This window comes from Apium graveolens, chromosome 10 (assembly GCF_009905375.1).
Source record: "Apium graveolens cultivar Ventura chromosome 10, ASM990537v1, whole genome shotgun sequence".
NCBI lineage: Eukaryota > Viridiplantae > Streptophyta > Magnoliopsida > Apiales > Apiaceae > Apium > Apium graveolens.
Window position 1 is genome coordinate 150,018,778 of NC_133656.1, and position 19,462 is coordinate 150,038,239.

Sequence of the window (19,462 nt, forward strand, 5' to 3'; positions counted from 1 at the left end):
GACCTCTTACCAAACTGGCGTGGCCACCCTGAAGGTGGGCGCGGCCGCGCTGACCTTCTGGAAAAAAATATTATTTATTTATTTCTTGTCTTCTCTTGCTGTTTTCTTCGCGCACTTGACCAAGGCTTCATCCTAACACTCTTCCAAGCATATATCATGCAAAATCCAGCCCTTCTTCCTGTCTATGCCATGAAATGCAAAATACTACAAAAACACATCAAATACTCAAATAACTTGAGTACAAAACACCAATTAGAGCCTTTATAGAGCGTTCTAAGTGGATATAAATGCCACTTAACATTCATACCTTCTCACCTTCATTTGAAGAAAGGTTGTTACTGTCGGTGACTACTTTATGGGTTTAAAATCATTCCCCTTAATAAATCTACCCAGTGCCTCATGCACAAAATGTACGAGTCAAATATAATATTTTGATATCACAAAGCATGCTTCCCAAAACTTCGGCCAGTCTTTAACAAATTCATATGACAACAAGCAAAAACACCAAAACTAACACAATATTTTATGGTGATAGGTTTTCTTGTACCGCATTTACGATATGTTATTAAGAGCTGCAAAATTTAAGTCCACCAAATGTTTCCTAAAAACTTTCATGTTTAAAGATATAGAAACAACAAACCTATCATAATATTAGCAACAACGATAATGATTTTAATGAGAACATATTCTCTTTTACCACGTAACACACAATAAAGTTTAACAAATGAAACAATCTACCATAAATTTTATGTAGCTTAAGGAAATTTAACTTTATTCTAAACTTATGCATTTATACAGAACTCGATCCGAACTGCATTGGTTAGTATCTTATCACCAATATATCATTAACAAGCCAAAACTTATAAATATTACATACCTAGGTTTCTTACGAATAACACTACACAAAAAAAACAAAATCTGAATGTACGAAATCTAAAACGTGTACATGATTTTGAGATTTTTCCAGAATGGTAAGATTCGTTAAACACGGATAAGAAATGAATACAGAAAACTAATAAATGTGAGCTTCTAGAACAGAATCAGTCCCTGATCACACTAGATTTAGAAATTTAAGATATCAAGACAATATAAGTTAGAAGTAGCACAAAAACAATTAACGAAGAGCTCGAAAATACCTTTCCATAATGATATTGCTCTTAATTATACAAAAAATACTCAATACACTAAGAATTTTCAAATTTTATATACATCTTATTAATCTTATTTTCTAAAATGATGTTGCACGATATTAATGAAGCTTGTTTAATTTTTTAGCGTATATGTATGCACACGTGGTCTCATCTAATCATTAGAAAATTATTAGGAATGTTACTATTTATGTAGGTTATACATAAGCAATTAGGAAAGAAATCGGGAAATAATTTGGGGTATCCAACCTTTTTTCAGTTTACATATGAGTGGTGCTAGAGGAATCAACATAACTCACAAAGTAGTTCTAATAATGCACGGGGCTCGTATTTCCACTGGTGGACGTGAGTTCTTTACATTTATGAGAAAATAACGATAAAAAATAAACACTTCATATTTTGGAAATTTATTTTTGGAAACTACTCTTTAATATTGCTTATTTTCGTAAAAAATAATGTATATATTAAAGGTGAACATATTTTAAATTGAATAAATCATCGAACCTTTACAAAATTTAATAAAGGGGTTAAATATCAAAGTGCTCCCTGAAGTGAAGAGCTGTTGTAGGAGGATTTCGATGTTAATTGATGGTGTAATGAAACTCGAGAACAACGCATGCTTAATCATGTCGAACACTACATGAACACGTTGTTGAGGAGATATGATGGCATGATCATGCTACTGGATTACATGGCCCTGCCGAAATAACAGTAGCTTTTTGGTGGCAAGATGGAAGACATTGCATGCCCATGCTCAAAGCTGCATGATCATGCTACTTTTAATTATTATTTATTTTAAATTAGGATTTGTTGTTATTTTATTTTAGGGTTATTATTCTTATATAAACAATATCACGATGTAACAAAAAATAATCTTTTATTGAAATCAAAAACTCGTAATAGTTTCCTCTTATCTTTCTTGTGGATCATATAAGAAAGCCCTTGTGAATTTGAGGTTTTCCCTATGATTCAAGGTATTAAAGGATTTCCGTGTAAGATTTCTTACGAGGATTAACGCTTGCTTTTTTACGCTTACGTGCTGCGTCACTTGGGAACAAAGCTAGATAATATCATGTCCTTTAGTTACCTAATTCATTATGTAAAAATCAATTACCAAAGAAGATCTTCGGGAGCTGGTTACGATGGTTTTTACTACGACTCTCAAGGCTTTGACAGACAGGAAGACTATGATGACTATCAACATGAATAACAATGACAAGCAACGTAGAGATGAAAGAGAAGATCGAAATCGAGTCCATCGGGGTGGGAAATATCACGTTGGTGAGAATTCTGACTTGGCATCAAATCTGGGTGATCGACTAATGATATTATAAAGGAGGATATACCATTATTTTATGGATCTTTTGGAGTTGATTAATTCATGAGTTGGTATATTGATGTCGATAAATTTTTTAGTTTATGGATGTTCCTTAGAGAAAGCAGGTGAAGATGGTGGCTATCGTGTTCAAGAGTGTTGCTTGCTGTGATTTGGTGGGATAAGCTAATTATCCAGAGAAAGAGGCAATGAAACGAAATGATCAAAATATGGAGACAAATGAGACTTTCGATGATGGAGAAGTTTTTACTAGAGAATCATGATTATAAGATTCATAAAGTGCGTAAACAGTTGAATGATACAGTTCAACTTCATGAACCTGATAATGCTTACAATGTATTTGATGTTTGTCCTCAACTAAAATAGGGTAGCTTGTTGGGTTGCAAAAATGTGGATGATATGGTAAAGCATTATAGACTTGCAGATAATGTGTTTGATGAATTTCCTCAACCAAAAGAGGATAATCTATTGAATACAGAGGAGGTTGAAGAAGAAGGTGAGACAAGTAGTGAAAATTTTGTGACTTCTCAAGTGGGCGTAGATGATACAGTGATAAAAGAAATAAGAATGAAGATGTAGAATAACACACTAAAGCAGGCCTTGAGAATGATAATAAAGATGAGAATGGGGGTGATGCTAAACGTCTTGTTAAAGGTGTGCAAACATTATCCTTGAACACTTATACATCACTGAAGGTAGATGATTTGCAAAATTAGATCTTAACTCAATTATTATGTGAGGTGAGTACCCAAACGCTCGACATTGTGGTAGATTATGAAAATTATAAGAACTTGGACATGATGTGCGTGTTTCATGAAATTAAATTTCTTCCAGAAAGTGATGTGGCATCATTTAATGTTAGTTGGGATAATCTATTAGTTGACATTAGCACAAGTACAAATTATGTGGTTGAGATTACTAATTTGAAATACAAAGATGTTACTGTTTCTAATAATTTGATATGGAAACATGTCAGTTTATGTAGGCCGTATCAATTATCTAAATATATGTCACAAAAGTAGAAAGAAAATAGTTGGCTTCATAGATATTAATGAGAAATATGTTTTTTATCTATTGAAAGATAAGGATGTCTTGAAGCAACCATTTGAATGTGTAGTATTTCTTGATATAATGCGTGAGTTTTCTGATGTCGATGTTCAGTGTTTGAATAGAAAGTTCATAGTGTACGACTAATTTGATCTTTTTAGTTGTTATAATCTTTCTCGAATAAAGCATTAGTTTTATAGAATAATATTAAAGATCTCATCGAAAATTTACAACATCTTGCCTAACAAAGGCTAAGAGAAAAAAGAACAAAGGCAAGTGAGTATACCTATAAATGGGATACGAACGATAAAAGCTACCTAGCAACTCTACATATACAGTATTCTTTCTATCCTTCTCCCTGACCTGATATATAAAGAAATGATTCTAGGATTTGGAGATCAACCAGCTCTGATAGAAAGAAATGGAATTTTTTAGTTATTAACTTAGGAACCTGGCACAGCTTCGCATATATGGCATTTTCTCCAGGAGGCCTTTTCCAGTCGTGTCGTCCTCCCTGCTGGCTGTATAGGCGGGTTCCTTGCTATGATCGGTCTTAACTCATGAGGAAGGACAGGTAATAGACACAACACCATATATTCGGGGTCTAATTTGTTCGAAGAAAATGCTTCACTAATTCCATACGCCTGACCAAAAAATCCTTTCATCTTCCAACTTTTTGATCTTCCCACTTCCCGACTAGCATCCGTTTCAACTGTACATTGATTGAACTCTAATTTTATTCTTGCGATGGTTAATCATGTATAGTTTGGGTTGATTTTTGTGATGATTTCATGTTAAAAAATTATTTTGGAAGAGAAAGTTTAGTACAAGAGTCAAATATGGAATTTACCTAAAACGATTCCACCATGAAGAGATAAACAAGAGACACATGATGCTTTGATTTTAGATGAGAATTCGAGGTCGAGTTCTTTTGACGTAAATGAGTCTGATATAGGAGGGTTTTTGGTACACATCGAGGGTGTAATGAGACGCGAGAAGAGCAAAGGAATGATCATACCGACGACTGGATGATCACACTACTGAGGACGCATGATGACCTGATTACGCTGGACTACATGATCATGCCAAATTGGAAAAAGCTTTTCTAGAGGATTAGAGATTGTGCATTATCATGCTTAAATACGTCATGATCACATAACTTTTTCATTATTATCTATTATTAATTAGAATTTGTTTTTGTTTCATTTTAGGATTTTCTATCCATATATAACAATCTTTTGATATAACACATTAAAAATCTTTCAATGAAATTAAAAATCTAAGAGTTTTTCTCTTATGTTTCATGTAGATTTAAGAAACTCTTGTGAATTCAAGGTTTTCCTTGTAGATTCAAGGTTTTTAAGGATTTCTCGTGTAGGAATTCTTGCCAGTATTGGCACTTGCTTGTGCTACGCTTTCGTGTTGCATCAAGAGCTAATATCAAATTAGTAATCAAACTTAACGGGATATCACTTGAATCACTCAAGTTAAAATAAATATAAAAACCATAACTCTAAATTTGTTCTTAAGAAGTAGGGCATTTGAGATTCAGCAAGTCATTCCCTTATTGGTCTTTTCTAAAAGTCAGCAATTAATAATTAGTTACTAATGGTTCGATGTTGTAAAAGTTTGTCAAAAATTGCAAAAAGCAGTAAAAATCAAATTAGTTGATCAAAAATTCTGACAAATTGCTTAAAACTTGAAAAGTATATAGAAAAAGTAAAAAAAAAAATAAGTAGAATTAAATGAAAATATTATTTGTATACATAATTAGCCCAGTTCGAGACAGTATTGTAGGGGTTTATCCGTCCTAGGTTAATTACAAAGGGAACTCCGATTTAAGGAACTCCGATTTAAGTAGGGGTTCATGGTCGTGGGATGGTATGGTAGCTGTCTCCGGAATTATAGTCGGTGAGCTTAAACCGGTCGGAATTATAGCCGGTGAGCTTAAACCGGACCGAACGCCTTATTATAAAAAGAAATAGTACTTTAACAGTTAGATTTACATTAGTAAACATGACTCCGGCTTCAAATAACAAGATCCTTATCAAAAATTATACATGTATTACTGCTTTGTGCTTATTTTTCTACATACCAGTTGTCTTTAAAATTGTCAAGGGAACAACTAAAAAAACAGTCACATACACCTTTGCTTAGTAGAAACAATCAGAACATCACTTCAGTAAGAATAAGTCTGAGTCACCAGTTAAAAAACATAAACTGAGGTATATGCAACCAGAGGCAATAGAAGGCAGCAATTCAATGATATAGTACATTAGTTTCTTCAATGCTCAGCCCGTAAAACTACAAGCTTAGGTATATCAATAAATATATGGTTAAAAAAGTGGATTATATAAACTATTGAGAAAATGGTTGAGGAACCTCACAGACACATTTATACATAAGTAGAGACATTGCTTTGATTATTTAGCTAAAATTTAAGGAGAACAGGAACCAGCACACACCAACACATTACGCATGTCAAAAACTATTTAAAGCTAGACTATGCCAGATCTATGCTCTTCATTCTGCTGAATAAGCTTAAATTATATAGTATATGTATTAATTTCATCTGCATAGTTCCAACGAAAAATAGTAAAATGATCAATTCTGATCCAAACTACAACAAGTTTTACTTAAATTCTGTAATATGTGAATACACCTATAAACCTAAATGACTTAATTCTGTAAAACAAACACAATAAAAAAGAGTAGCCACTTTGCTGATAAAAATACATGAACTAGTCAGTCAGTTTTTTTACAAGTACTCCTGTAGTGACCTTTTTGACCACACAAACTACAGTTTCTTTTCTTATTCAAATCTTGACTATCCTGCATTCCAGTAAGGATGCGTGATGCATTTCGTGGTCTGCCTTTAGTCTTACATTTGGCAGGATCATGAATAGTAAAATTCAAAATTGCTGCTTGTGAACTTTCTCCTGCAATATTTGATTCAACATTTTTCGCGTAATGTTTATGACATATGTATTTTTTCACTCTCTTTAATCCTTTTCCACCACTTCTATGTTTCTTTCACCATTTCTTCATATTGGTCTCTCCAAAAAATTGCTTTTTCATATATCATGATAAGATCACCTCGTAGTGTACAGGCCTCTAGTGGTGTTACTTCATTTGAATTATTAAAGTCACTTGATCCATCTTGACTTTCATTGTAGTCGCAACCAGAAGATGTAGTTTTATATCTCCCGTTTAAGGTCCATCTTGGTAAAATATATTCATTTGGTATTACTTCTAAGCACAGCTTCTGTTTAACTATGTATAATATATGCATGCAAGGAATTCCCCAGGTTTCAAATTTTGCACAAGAACAGAAACATCCACCTTAACAATGTGTGATCTTCCCTACTCCTTGAAGTCTACCTCATATGTGGTCACATCATCTTCTTTCACTCCCTTACTATGTTGGCAGTGCAAAATTTGACTAAATTCATCTTGAAATATTTTAAAAATATTTCTAGAATAAATTCGTCCAGCATGAGCCTCTAAAGAATGCATTACTGTAAAATCAGGAGTTGTTGTCATGGAAACCAAATCTTCTTTCTCATCCGTGTCACGTTGACTTTTGATTGCTTTCTCATACGGCTCAATAAATTCAGATAAAGGAGTGTTGCTATTAACATATCCATCAAAAAATGAATTAATGCTCTCACTTATTTGAGAAGTTTTCATACCTACGATAAAATCGAACATTGGTCAGTGGTAGATTACTAAAGCAATGGAGCATAAAAAAATTATGTCCTACGACTATTATCTCCAAAATGACTCAAGTATGAGCATGAATACCTGCAAAGAATGTGTCTCTCAAATACGCCTTCACACAATGACGTCTTTTTTCGTACATATTTTCAATCCATTTCCAAGACTTCATCATATTTTTTTTAGTCTCAGACAACTGATCCTGGTTAATTGGCTTGTATTTCTCACATAACGTAATCCAAAACTTCTCGGACTCTTCAACAGATTTAGATTTTTTACACCAGTTATTGTAATCTTCATTGAAAGTGGGGTATGCGCACTATAGTGAACGAAGGTGTTCACACTCATGAAGACCAAGATGCCATTTACAGTACCGATGATGTGTATGTAGAAACATTCTAGCAATAGCATTACAAATTGCAGAGTCGTGGTCAGTAATGATAGCTCCAGGAGCTTGGTTCTGGTCGAATAACCAAATAAATGTTTCTTCTTTTTCGTTCGAAAGCAACGCACAATCTAGTAAAATAGACTGTCTATGATGGTTAACACCCATGAAAGGTGCAAATGGCATTGAGAAATTATTTGTCTTGTAAGTGACATCAAAGACTATCACATCATAAAATTTCATGTAAGATTTTCTTGCTCTAGAATCACACCAGAAGATACTTCTATAACTTTGTGTTTCATCGAGTTCAATGGTATAGTAAAATTCTGAATCTCTTGCTTTCCAAAAATTTTTGTATCACAATCATGCACTCCTTACCAATGTTGTTCTTCCTTTTAATTTTCAAATAATCTGAAAATTGTTGAGGTGTGATAATATCTATACCACTACTATTTGTACTATTAATAATCTGAGATATTTTTGCCGGTCCAACTCCATAACTAGGATAATTGTCCATTAGTTTCTTGCAAACAGGTGCTTGATGAGATTTATTATGGGACCGCAATCTCTTTTTCTTGTTCGGACTATTCAGTAGGTCGTGTGAATGAATATTACTCCCTCCGTCCCCCTCAATTCTTTACATTGGCGGACGGAGGTTCGGTACGCACTTTAATACTCTTATTAAATGTAGTTGCATTAATTTTTTTTTGAAATTTCTTTCTTCTAAATAAAAATATAATGTTCAAATCTTTATAAAAAAAAGGAAATTTTAAAAATAAATTATATAACTATACTTTATAGTTGTCTTAAAATGTGTGTCAAGCATGTAATAAAAAATATAAAGAATTGAGGGGGACGGGGGTAGTACTAAATTTCCTGATCTCCCAATACCCACTTTTATTTAGAATAATTTCCATAGAAGCTTGGCAGCCACATCGACTTTCTCGTCGACGTTTTACATCCTTCTCATTGTTCACCTCGTTTTTTTAAAACCCTCTCTGTTGCACACAAAAGTCCTTCTTGTAATAAAATCTTTATTTCTAGACTTGTATGTAGAATATCTTCAAATCGCAAATCCGTTTGTCAAAGCAAAATGATTGTAAAATTTATATGCTTCATCAATGTTAAATAAATCATCTGATAATGGATCATCTGATAATGTGATAATGGATATTTGATGATCATCCGTCATCACTCTCTAAATTATTATTGATATTGTGTATATATAGATGCACGTAAGGGAGATAAGAATACTGTGTATAAGAATACTTAGAGAGATAATGTAATGTTTAATAGAACCTGTGCTACTAGGTTTTTGTTTTTATAAAATAGGGCTGTTAGTTTTTAATTTAAACGCAGTGTTTGGTGTCGTTTTGACCTGATGCAAGTGACTGCTTATACCGGGTGTATCTTATATCCCTTTTTCTCTTTATAAAATAATATTCAATTAGTCTTATTAATCTTTGGACTATACTTCGACCCAATAAGTCCCATTTTGGATTTCTGGAATAATAATACAGTACATATGGGATAACAATACAGTACATATCCAATTATCCATTAACTATCACGGTAAAAATAGTAGTCAAGCTACATATTTTGTACACTCATGAAACTACCAAATTAGTAGTCCTACAAAATTTGAGCTGGGTTTTTGATAGATAAGCTATGCCCACAAAATGAGTAAATATGTTGTATGGATTGACAATAATCTACAGTGTGTAGTCACTAGCACTCTGCTTTTGCTGCTTCTGATTGTCCTCCACAATTCTTTGCAACTCTTTTTCGCCCGTTGCAATCAAGTGTTTAACAGTGTCAAAGGTAGTAAGCCTAATGCTGCAGTAAAAATTGGATGAAGATGGTTACTATTTACAATACCAGTTGAAACAGAACAGACCAGCAGAAATGTCTGGAGTGCAGTTTCCAGAAACTAGTTGGTTATTTTGACTGTAAAAAGTTTATGTTTATTTTGGTCTAGCTTGCTCCAATGGTTTAAAGAAGTAACTTTAAACAGGATTCAGGTTAACAAATCTTGTATATTATTGGCATAACCTGGGAACTACATCACCGTAGATGCAGAGTACTTTCTGTGACTACTTTCTGTGTAATGCAGGAATTAACATTCCTCCCTAATTCCTGCTAGCAGTTAATTTAAATCTAGCTCAGTTGCCAAAAATCTTGTACTGAACTGGAACTTCCATTTAGGTCACCGTCGGGGATGTGAATCAGCTGACACCACCATAGTCACTCCTTTATCTCAGGTGACCTATTGTAAGTTCTATACTAGGTATATATGACCCTGTTGTCATCCACTAACGAACATAAAATTTTCTAAGTGAAAAGAAACAGCAATCCCTTACTCCGTTCTAGATTCAAATTAAAACCATCCAAGAAGCAAGAAATACGACTTAGTTACAACTTCTTCACTTGGTAATTCAAGGGCATACATTTCATTATATATATATATGATGTTCCAATCATAAAACTAGCTTCCTATTTGCAAATTTTACTGACATGTTCAAGTTAATACTTCAGGCAAATTGTTACCAATTTAAAGGCACTAATACCTCGAAGCCTGGAACAACTTGCCCTATATATTCTATCAAAAGGCTAAACATACGTGAATAGAAACAAAACAGGAAATGATTGACAATTATTGACAGCAGAAAATAAGTAGATAAACGGAAGACAGATAAACCTGCTGTTTGGCAAAGTTTTCAATGCATTTGGGAGAAATCCCCTGTATAATCCAGCCAAACCATCACGCTCTACAATACCTGCACCGTGATATGCAAACACCACAATTAATTCAAATCTAAAGGCTAGCTTTCCATAATTTATTGGTTCAGCTCAAGCCAACAGAAAACCACAACTACGAAACGGAAAAGCTAAAAATACAATGTTGAAGAAAAAGTTCCCCTAGATACCAATCCCTATATACAACTTGAAAATTTAATCAATAATCGATAATTTTCAATTGTACATCAATTACCGGGAAATGCATCAAAAAATGTCTTGTAAGGTGCATTCTTCAATTGCATTTGCCTTCGCACTGTGTCCAGGGGATAACACATAAGAGTGGCAACGGTAGCTGACACCAAAGCAGTGACTAATGATGCTTCAGTTCTCTTTTGATATTTCTCTGGCAATGATTTCTTTACCCTACATCCGTAGAATAAATTAAGTACTAATTCAAGGAGACAAATAGTCTTTTATTATATAATCAACTTTCAAAATAGTTTGCACTTTGCAGACTGCAAAAGCTCACAAGTCAAACACACAGAAGTTCACAGCAATATAAGGGGCTATCCCAATAAGAGAAGGCCCAAGACCCTTGTAAAATGATGCTAGTCCTTCGTCCCTCAGCATGTTTAAGGTGACCTGAAATCACTTCTATTAAAACAATTTTACTTATAGATTCTAGAAAATGTTTCTTCAGAAGTTCAATACAATCACAATGAACTAAGGTACTATCTAACCTCAGACATCGTTCTGCATCCCGGTTCAACAGCCAAACGTAACCTCAGCACATCTAGGGGATACGTAACCTTTAAAAACTCAAGGGAATCATTAAAATCCAAGTCCATGCACAGGCACATTAAATCACAAAGACTTCTACTTTCATAAAATTACAATGTCTTTAACGGATATATACTAGATTGAAGTGTTGTGTTTTTACTTTTAACATTTTCCTCTGATTTATAACTTACGAAAGTTGAAGTCATGCCTGCACATGCACCTGCTGCGAGTCTTCCAATAACAGAGAGCTCGCCATCTTCTCCTTCAAAAAGTTTCTGGAAGTTCAAAATCAGACAGATTATATAAATGCATTTATTGAAAGACTACAAAAATTTGCACACTGGATTCAGCATTACCTTGTAGGTTTCATAAGCAAACAATTGTACCGCACTGTAAGGTATGACACGTATCACCTACACAATAAGCTAAAAGAAAATCAGGACCTAACAGAACTGCACAACTCAGAACATTTATAAAAACTGTTTTGAACTGTGCAATTTTTTTTTAAAAAAAAGTGATGATCGGAAGGACCTGAGGAAGGTTTCCTTTCCAGTACCCTTTAAGTCCATCTTCCTTCCCTATTACTGCAAGGGCCTGCAGTAACAATCCAAGAGCATAATGAAATACTAGCACAACTCAAGAGGATGCAAAACAGAGTGAGTTGGCTACATACATCCAATCTCTAAATTAGGTACATAACCCGAATGTAAACTTAGTAAATGAATATAATTTGTACAATTGGTGGTTGACCTTTAGCAAGGCACACACAGAATCATGATTTGAATGTAGAGAAATTACCGATACAAAAGGATACCTCAAAAAATCCGAAGGACTTTTTAGCAATCTCCTCGCCTGCTCTCAGTCCATGAGTCTGTAGTTAAAAAAATATAGTAAAATGGTAGGAGAAGTGTAGAAGACAAACACTCCTGCATTTCAAGCCTTCACCTCTATTTATTTGAACAAATTCAAAGAAACTACTTACTTTCACATTATTCTGAAATCGAACTTACTTATCATATTGGAAACTTAAAATTTCAAGTGCTAAAAGGTCATTAAGGCTAAACTAGAGCTTTCGACATTCGATTTGATTGTAAAAAAATTTGAACAGGGGAAATGTAAAATACGTAAACACGCAAACAACAACATTGATTTGATGAATAACAATCTTGTCCTTTGCATGTACTTACATTTTTACATTACACACCTGTATGTATAATTTTTACCTGCATAAGAAGCTTGACACGGTCAAGAGGGGCAGTGACAGACTTAGCAGCAGCTCCAGCAACAGCACCAGCAGCAAAAAGAGAAGCCTCTCTAGGAACCAAAGCAAACATAGCCAATGGATACTTCAAAAGATGTGTCATAGTTGGTGCAAACTCTCTGTCCTCTCTCTTTTCCACCATTGAAACCCAAGCAAAACCATTACTAACCACTGTAGAGAGCTGCAACTTTTTAGTTCCTAAGCTACACGCACTAGTGTGTGAAGAAGGAGAATGGTCAAGACCAGGAATGTGTTGCCATGTGAGGGTTGGTGGGTCGTGTTTTGTTGATGCCATTTGAGGAACAATGGAGGGAGTTTTCTTGGTTTGAAGACGAAGAAGATAAGGTAAAGTCTTGCGGTTTACATATATAGAATTTCTATGTATAGACCTCGCAAGATTGGTTAAAAAAAGTAGAATAAGAGGATTCCAGACCGCCAGGTTTTCGGATAAAACCGAAATTGCCTATCCTCTGTTTTTAAATGTAAAATCCAAATTATAGGATCAATTTTGTAAATTTTGGTTCGGTTATAATAGTTTCATTTCAAATTTAAAATTGCATTATACAACAATAAAAAGAAAATAAATATAACTTGTAGACTTTACAAAAAGTAAAAAAATACGTAAATAAATTTAAATTACATCACTAAAGTCTTAGTTTGTGTACCTCAGTTCAAATACCTTAATCAAACATAAATTTCTGAGCTTCTAAAGATACTAATTTTACACGATATAACTGAATTTAACATAAATTTGTGAGTCCAAAGATACTAATATTTTAGAACAAGCTCTATCCGGATGCACGAGCAGATCATGAAACCAATCACTTAAAAAATCTCTAAACACGTAGAGTAAATCTTTTTCATAGTTTTATATTAGTATTTTAACATCTCCTTCACTTAAAATTCCATCTTGCCTTTTTTTATCGTATTTAATCCGCAGCCGCTACCTTCGGGTGCATTGGGTAAACCCTACGGGCTCACGCAATAGCCTGCAAACCACGTGAACCAAGGTAAACCGTATTTAAGCGACATACTCCGTCTCAGGAGACATAATCATAAATTCTCCTCCTGTGAAATTTGAACATGTGACCAAGAGGATTGTTTTCACCTCTTTAACCAACTGAGTCAACCATTGCGGGCTCCATTTTGCCTTTCGTGTCTACTAATCTAGTCTATTGTCAGCCTACTGTCACAGCCTTAGAATTCGATCCCTTCTAAGTCCAACTGTGCCGGCGTCTAGCGCTTGTCGCCCACAAAAATTACTAGACTAGTCTTATCTCCAAGTGTCGCCCGAACACTTATGCAGCGGATATGAGAGAATTGTAATATTAAACACACACACTTACTAATAAAGACCCTTTCTTTATTAGTAACCCAATATTACAAGAGTTGGATCCCCTTGATCCACACACTAGCCCCTTACTAGTTTTACAATGTTTAACACCCACCCTCACTAGACAAGCTCACTTGCCTCCACTTGAATGCTCTCACTTTGCTATCAATTCTCACAATCTCACTATCCCACTATGCATCTCCAAATGAGGGTCTCACCTATTTATAGTCACCTCCACCACTTGGAGAGAATTCTGGAACATGTACATCCCACATGCTTCTAGATTTTGCCACTAACTATCTATGCATTATTATTATAGAACCTACCTATCTAGAATATAAACAAGTATTCATAAGAAATCTCTAGAAAGCTTTTAGGTTTTGAAGGTTCCGGAAGGTTCCACCAAGCTCTACCAAGTTCCGCCATCTTCTAGTATCTTCTTGAATCTCAATGCGTCTACTAAAGACTTTTACAATATCCTGCTATATTCTAGAGTCATCCGGATCATTCCGGTCTTCTCTAGAATCTTCCGCGCTTAAAGAGGTTGAATTTTGTCAGGGTATGACACTCTCTCCCACCAGATTCGTCGACGCTCTTTCACACGTCCAAGTTTCTCAAATACATGATCCTACAACGTCTTGAAATTGCTCTCGATTTGCTCCATGCGCGCCTCCAGCTTCTCTAAGCCCGCGCCAAACGCCACGAGAACTTCGTCAACCTTTTGGCCATGTTTCGGATAAAGATTACGCCCTCTATAACCTTTAGCTCTAATACCAAGTTGTCACAGTCATAAAGTTCGACCTCTTCTAAGTCCAACCGTGCCGGCGTATAGCGCTTGTCGCCCACCAAACGAACTACTAGACCAGCCTTACCCCCAAGTGTCGCCCTAGCACTTATGCAATGGATATTAGAGAATTGTAATATTAGACACACACACTTACTAACAAAGACCCTTTTTTATTAGTAACTCAATATTACAATAGTTGGATCCCCTTGATCCACACAGTAGCCCATTACTAGTTTTACAAAGTTAACACCCACCCTCACTAGGCAAGCTCACTTGCCTCCCACTTGAATGCTCTCACTTTGCTCTCAATTCTCACAATACCACTATCTCACAAATGAGGGGTCTCACCTATTTTTAGTCTCCTCCACCACTTAGAGAGAATTCTAGAACATGTACATCCCACATGTTTCTAGATTATTCCACCAACTATCTATACATTATTATTCTAGAACCTACCTATCAAGAAAATACACAAGTATTCGTAAGAAATCTCTCGAAAGCTCTCAAGTCTTGAAGGTCCTGGAAGGTTCCACCAAGCTCCACCAAGTTCCGCCATCTTCTAGATTCTTCTTGAATCTCCAAGTGCCTTTTAAAGACTTATAAAATATTCTGTTATATTCTAGAGTCATCCGGATCATTCCGGTCTTCTCAAGAATCTTCCGCGCTTTAAGAGGTTGAATTTTGTCGGGGCATGACACTACGCTTTGACCATATTAAAATATCAGTCATTCTAAAATCTAAAGATATTGGATAACTGTCCTTTTTAAACACCTAAATTACAGGTTATTGTTAATTATTCTGAGTTTTTCAAGTAAACAAGACTATTTTAACCCCTACCAGCTGATAAAAATTATTCATAATTCTGGATCTTCAGCTATACAATAATATATTTTTGAATTTATTGTGTTAGAAAGATTTTATGGAAAATCAAATGCCATTTTTATACAAGCAAGTTCATAACACATATATTTAATAAATTAAATTTTTTATATATAATTTTTAAATATTTGGTTCGGATTGGGTTTTTTTAGTTCTATTTCTACAAAAACCAAAATCGAACAATCAATTTTGATTTCATTTTTTAATTTTTTGATTTCGGAATAATTTTTTGCTCAGCTCTAATTGAGAGTAGATTAATACCGAGATTTAATAATCTTAAATGATTTGATTCAAAATAAATTTGATTTAATGTTGTTAAATTTTATAATAACATGAAATCTAATTTGATCTGACAATTGCCCAGCCTGAAAATTTAATAGAAACCAATTCAAAATCCTAAACTTGATATTGATCTTATTTTTATTTGATTATATATATATACTAGCATGAAAACCCGTGCGAGGCACGGGTCATGTTCTAGTATAAATTTTAAATTTTCGAGAGTTTGTGGTGTGTATGATATTCATTATTTGGTGATGAATATGTTGTACTTTAACTATATAATTACCTAGTTATAGATGAAAACTATCCATAATTGAAATATTTTTATTTTGCGAAATGAGTAGTGTAGATACTTAATAGTTTACAAGATTGTGCACAATGTTTATAAACGACTTACTTGTGTTTTTGGTCTATATTAGCAAAGAGTCACATAAATAATAAAACTGTGGACAAAAAATTTCTTTATATACCCAATTCATAAAAGTAGAGTTTTTTTCCAGCTTACATAGTTTCATCCATACATAACAGTTCTCGTGTGAAATATTTATTGGTACATGATGTGATTTTGATTTGAAATGTATATTGGTACATGATGGTCTATTTATCAAATTTTCTTCTCTATAATTGGGTTTATGTGTCCCTGATATTCTTCATCGATTCAACATATGTGGAATGTTGTTTGCAATTCACTAAATGTATGCGCTACTTTATAATCTAATCTAACTTTCTTGTTTTATTTTAAATCATAAAGTAATATAATATAATTTGAATAAATAAATACAAAAAAATAATGTGTTTAAATATTTTTGATAAGTAATAATAATTAAAATACCAAATATTTCTATAATACGCGACACGCGTACACACGTGTCACGTGTATGAGTGGAAATATAAAATTAGGTGGGCGCGTGATCTGATTTTCATATGTAGTAGTTTATTATTATTATTTAACACTACTTTGAAATATAGTCCATCTATATATTATATATAATTTATTCATACTATAATATGAAATAATATATTATAATCCGAATTAAGATATGTAAAACTAAAATTATGATAAAAAAATTGATAATAAATCATAACAATAATACCAAATATTATTTTATTCACGCGGCACACACACACATACATACCATGTGTATGATTGAAAACACAAGTAACGTAATTTTCAGTTTAATTATTTATGTATAGTAAATTTACATTATTATTTTATTTTTACACTAAATCAAATAATTTAGAATTGTATAAAGAGACCTTATATGATACATAATATATTACAATCTGAATCAATAAGTATACAAATTTGATCAATATTAAAATATGTTAATAGAAACATAATAATTAAACTATCAAAAATTTCTTCATTCATGCGATATGCACACTCTTATAATTTGTGATATAAAACACAAATGAGTGATTTTCAATTGGTAAGAAAATGTCTAAATTAGTGTATATACTCAATTTTGAAAGCCCTAAATATTAATTATATTTTTAAAAGTAAGCACAATGATAAGTTTGTCATTATATTTTAATTCATGTGACACTCATACACACATATAATTTGAATGATTAAAAACACATGTGAGTGTTTATTCTAGTGGTAGGAGATGTGCAATCTAGTGTATAGATTCAAGTTCGAATCCATTTAAATAATTATTTTAAAAAAAATTGTAAGTCTAATGAAAATTTAGACATTTTAAACTGAATAAATTATTTTAATATTTATATGGAATAAAATGTCTTTCGAACAAATAGCCCCATGTTGGGCTATCACGGGTCATTATCTAATAATGTTTTAGAATACACAACGTATAATTTAAAAAAATTTAGTTTGTGCCGATTTGTTAGAAATAAAGTATATAGCCCCTAATAATTTAAAATAAAGTGTACGAAAAATATCAGTGGAAACAACTTATTCTCAATCATTTTCTAGCCCGTTGACTAAATTCGAAAGTAAAAAAATACATTTTTAGCTTGATAAAGCTCTGACATCATTTGTGAAAAATGGTCAAATTTTGGGTATTTTTTAGAAATTAAGTGACATTCTGATGCTGAGTTCAGAATAAGCTCAAATATATTAGCCCAAACAAAAATTTGAAATAGTTTTACCCGTAAGTACACATAATAGTACTCGGTTTATCTTATTATTGTTGACTTTTATAACTTTACAGTCAATTTGATTAAATGACTAAAGTAGAAAATATAAAGAGAAATATATCCCAAAATACGTACTTAAGAATGTTATATGAGCACATAATGTATTTTTAATAGTCTAATTTTTTAATCAAATTCCGTAATCATGAAAATACCCATGCATTTGAGAGCATTAAGCCGTGAAAATATTCGTTAGTCACAATATATATAATTCCAAATATTAACTTCTTTGAGACAGACAATCATATCTCATATGTGTATGATTAACAATATATATGGTTGCGTGACTTATTGGTATTATGTTGTGTAGAGTATTTTTAAGACCGGGTTCGATTCCCACTAAAAACATGACAAATGTAAAAAAAGACAGATAATTAAAAATTATTCGTTAGTCACAGTAAATATAATACTAAATATTAACTTTTTCAAGACACACAAGCATATCTAACATCTATATGATTAACAACTCATATGATTTAATACCTTAGTGGTATGCTGTTGTATAGAGTCTTGCATAGATAATTAAAAATTATTCATTAGTTAGAGTAGATATAATACTAAATATTAATTTTTTCAAGACACACAAGCATATCTAATATGTATATGATTGACAACTCATATGATTTAGTACCTTAGTGGTATGCTTTGTATAGAGTATTTGCAACACAGAGTTCGATTCTCACCAAAAGCATTTTTTTTATAAATGATAACTATAAGGGTAATTTAGACATTTCAAGTTAAATAAAATGTCTCACCATTTAAATTGAATAAAATGTCTCACAAATGCCCTATGTTGGGCTATTATATATATAATAATAATAGATTATTTGAAATTTTGTGACTAGAATTTTTTTACTTATTTAATAATTAAGACACAAGTTTTTAAATTTGTTGGACTTGTCTGATTGTTGAATTTTGCATTACACTACACATTTATGATGTGTGTTAATAACTAATATTCTACTAAAATATGGGATCACAATTTTCGGGTAAATGTTTATGCTGGTCACGGGACAACGTGCATGTTTGGCATCGAGATATATGATCATAAATGGGCTCAAAGCCCTTTCACAATTTTTGGGGACTGTTTGTCAGGAAAAATTAAACTGTCATTTCTTAACTTAAATGGTCAAAATTAGAAAGTAGGTCGGATGTATATTCACTTTTTCATCCCACTTTTCTGCTAAAATAAATATATCTGCTCCAAGACTTTTTTTCTTGCTAGCTGGGTAACGGGTAACCATAACAACTACTTCATTTATTTCGTTTTTCCCCTTCTTTGGATATTATAATTTCTAATTTATAAATATTCAATTAATATATATAAATTTATAAATTTGAGTCATTTTAATTGGTGAAGTTTATGTGCATCAGGGGTCCATCACTATTTAAAAAAGAATCCACTCAAAATAAGTTAAACTTATTAAATTTTGTTTTTATTGTGTCACTTGGCACATAATAGAAAATCCGTTTTTATATTAATTACGCAGATATTTTAGTTTTTTACTTTACATTTTTGTATTGAGTAATTGGTACTTCAATATTTATGTTTTAAATTTTTGTCTTTTTGGATTCTCTATGAATGTATTTAATTATTATATTAAATTTTAT

At 32.7% G+C, this 19,462-nt stretch overlaps 1 protein-coding gene across 1 annotated transcript; it reads right to left on the bottom strand.

The window, feature by feature from the left end:
• Positions 1-9,068: 9,068 nt before the first annotated feature.
• On the bottom strand, positions 9,069-12,829 carry LOC141693667 (putative envelope ADP,ATP carrier protein, chloroplastic). The gene is made up of 10 exons (XM_074498816.1): positions 12,376-12,829; positions 11,967-12,023; positions 11,684-11,746; positions 11,509-11,565; positions 11,344-11,427; positions 11,113-11,181; positions 10,902-11,014; positions 10,626-10,795; positions 10,332-10,410; positions 9,069-9,469 (listed from the first exon to the last, which is right to left on the bottom strand). Exons 1-10 carry the CDS (start codon positions 12,706-12,708, stop codon positions 9,346-9,348), a joined length of 1,149 nt encoding a protein of 382 aa, XP_074354917.1. The 5' UTR covers positions 12,709-12,829; the 3' UTR covers positions 9,069-9,345.
• Between the last annotated feature and the right edge of the window lie 6,633 nt (positions 12,830-19,462).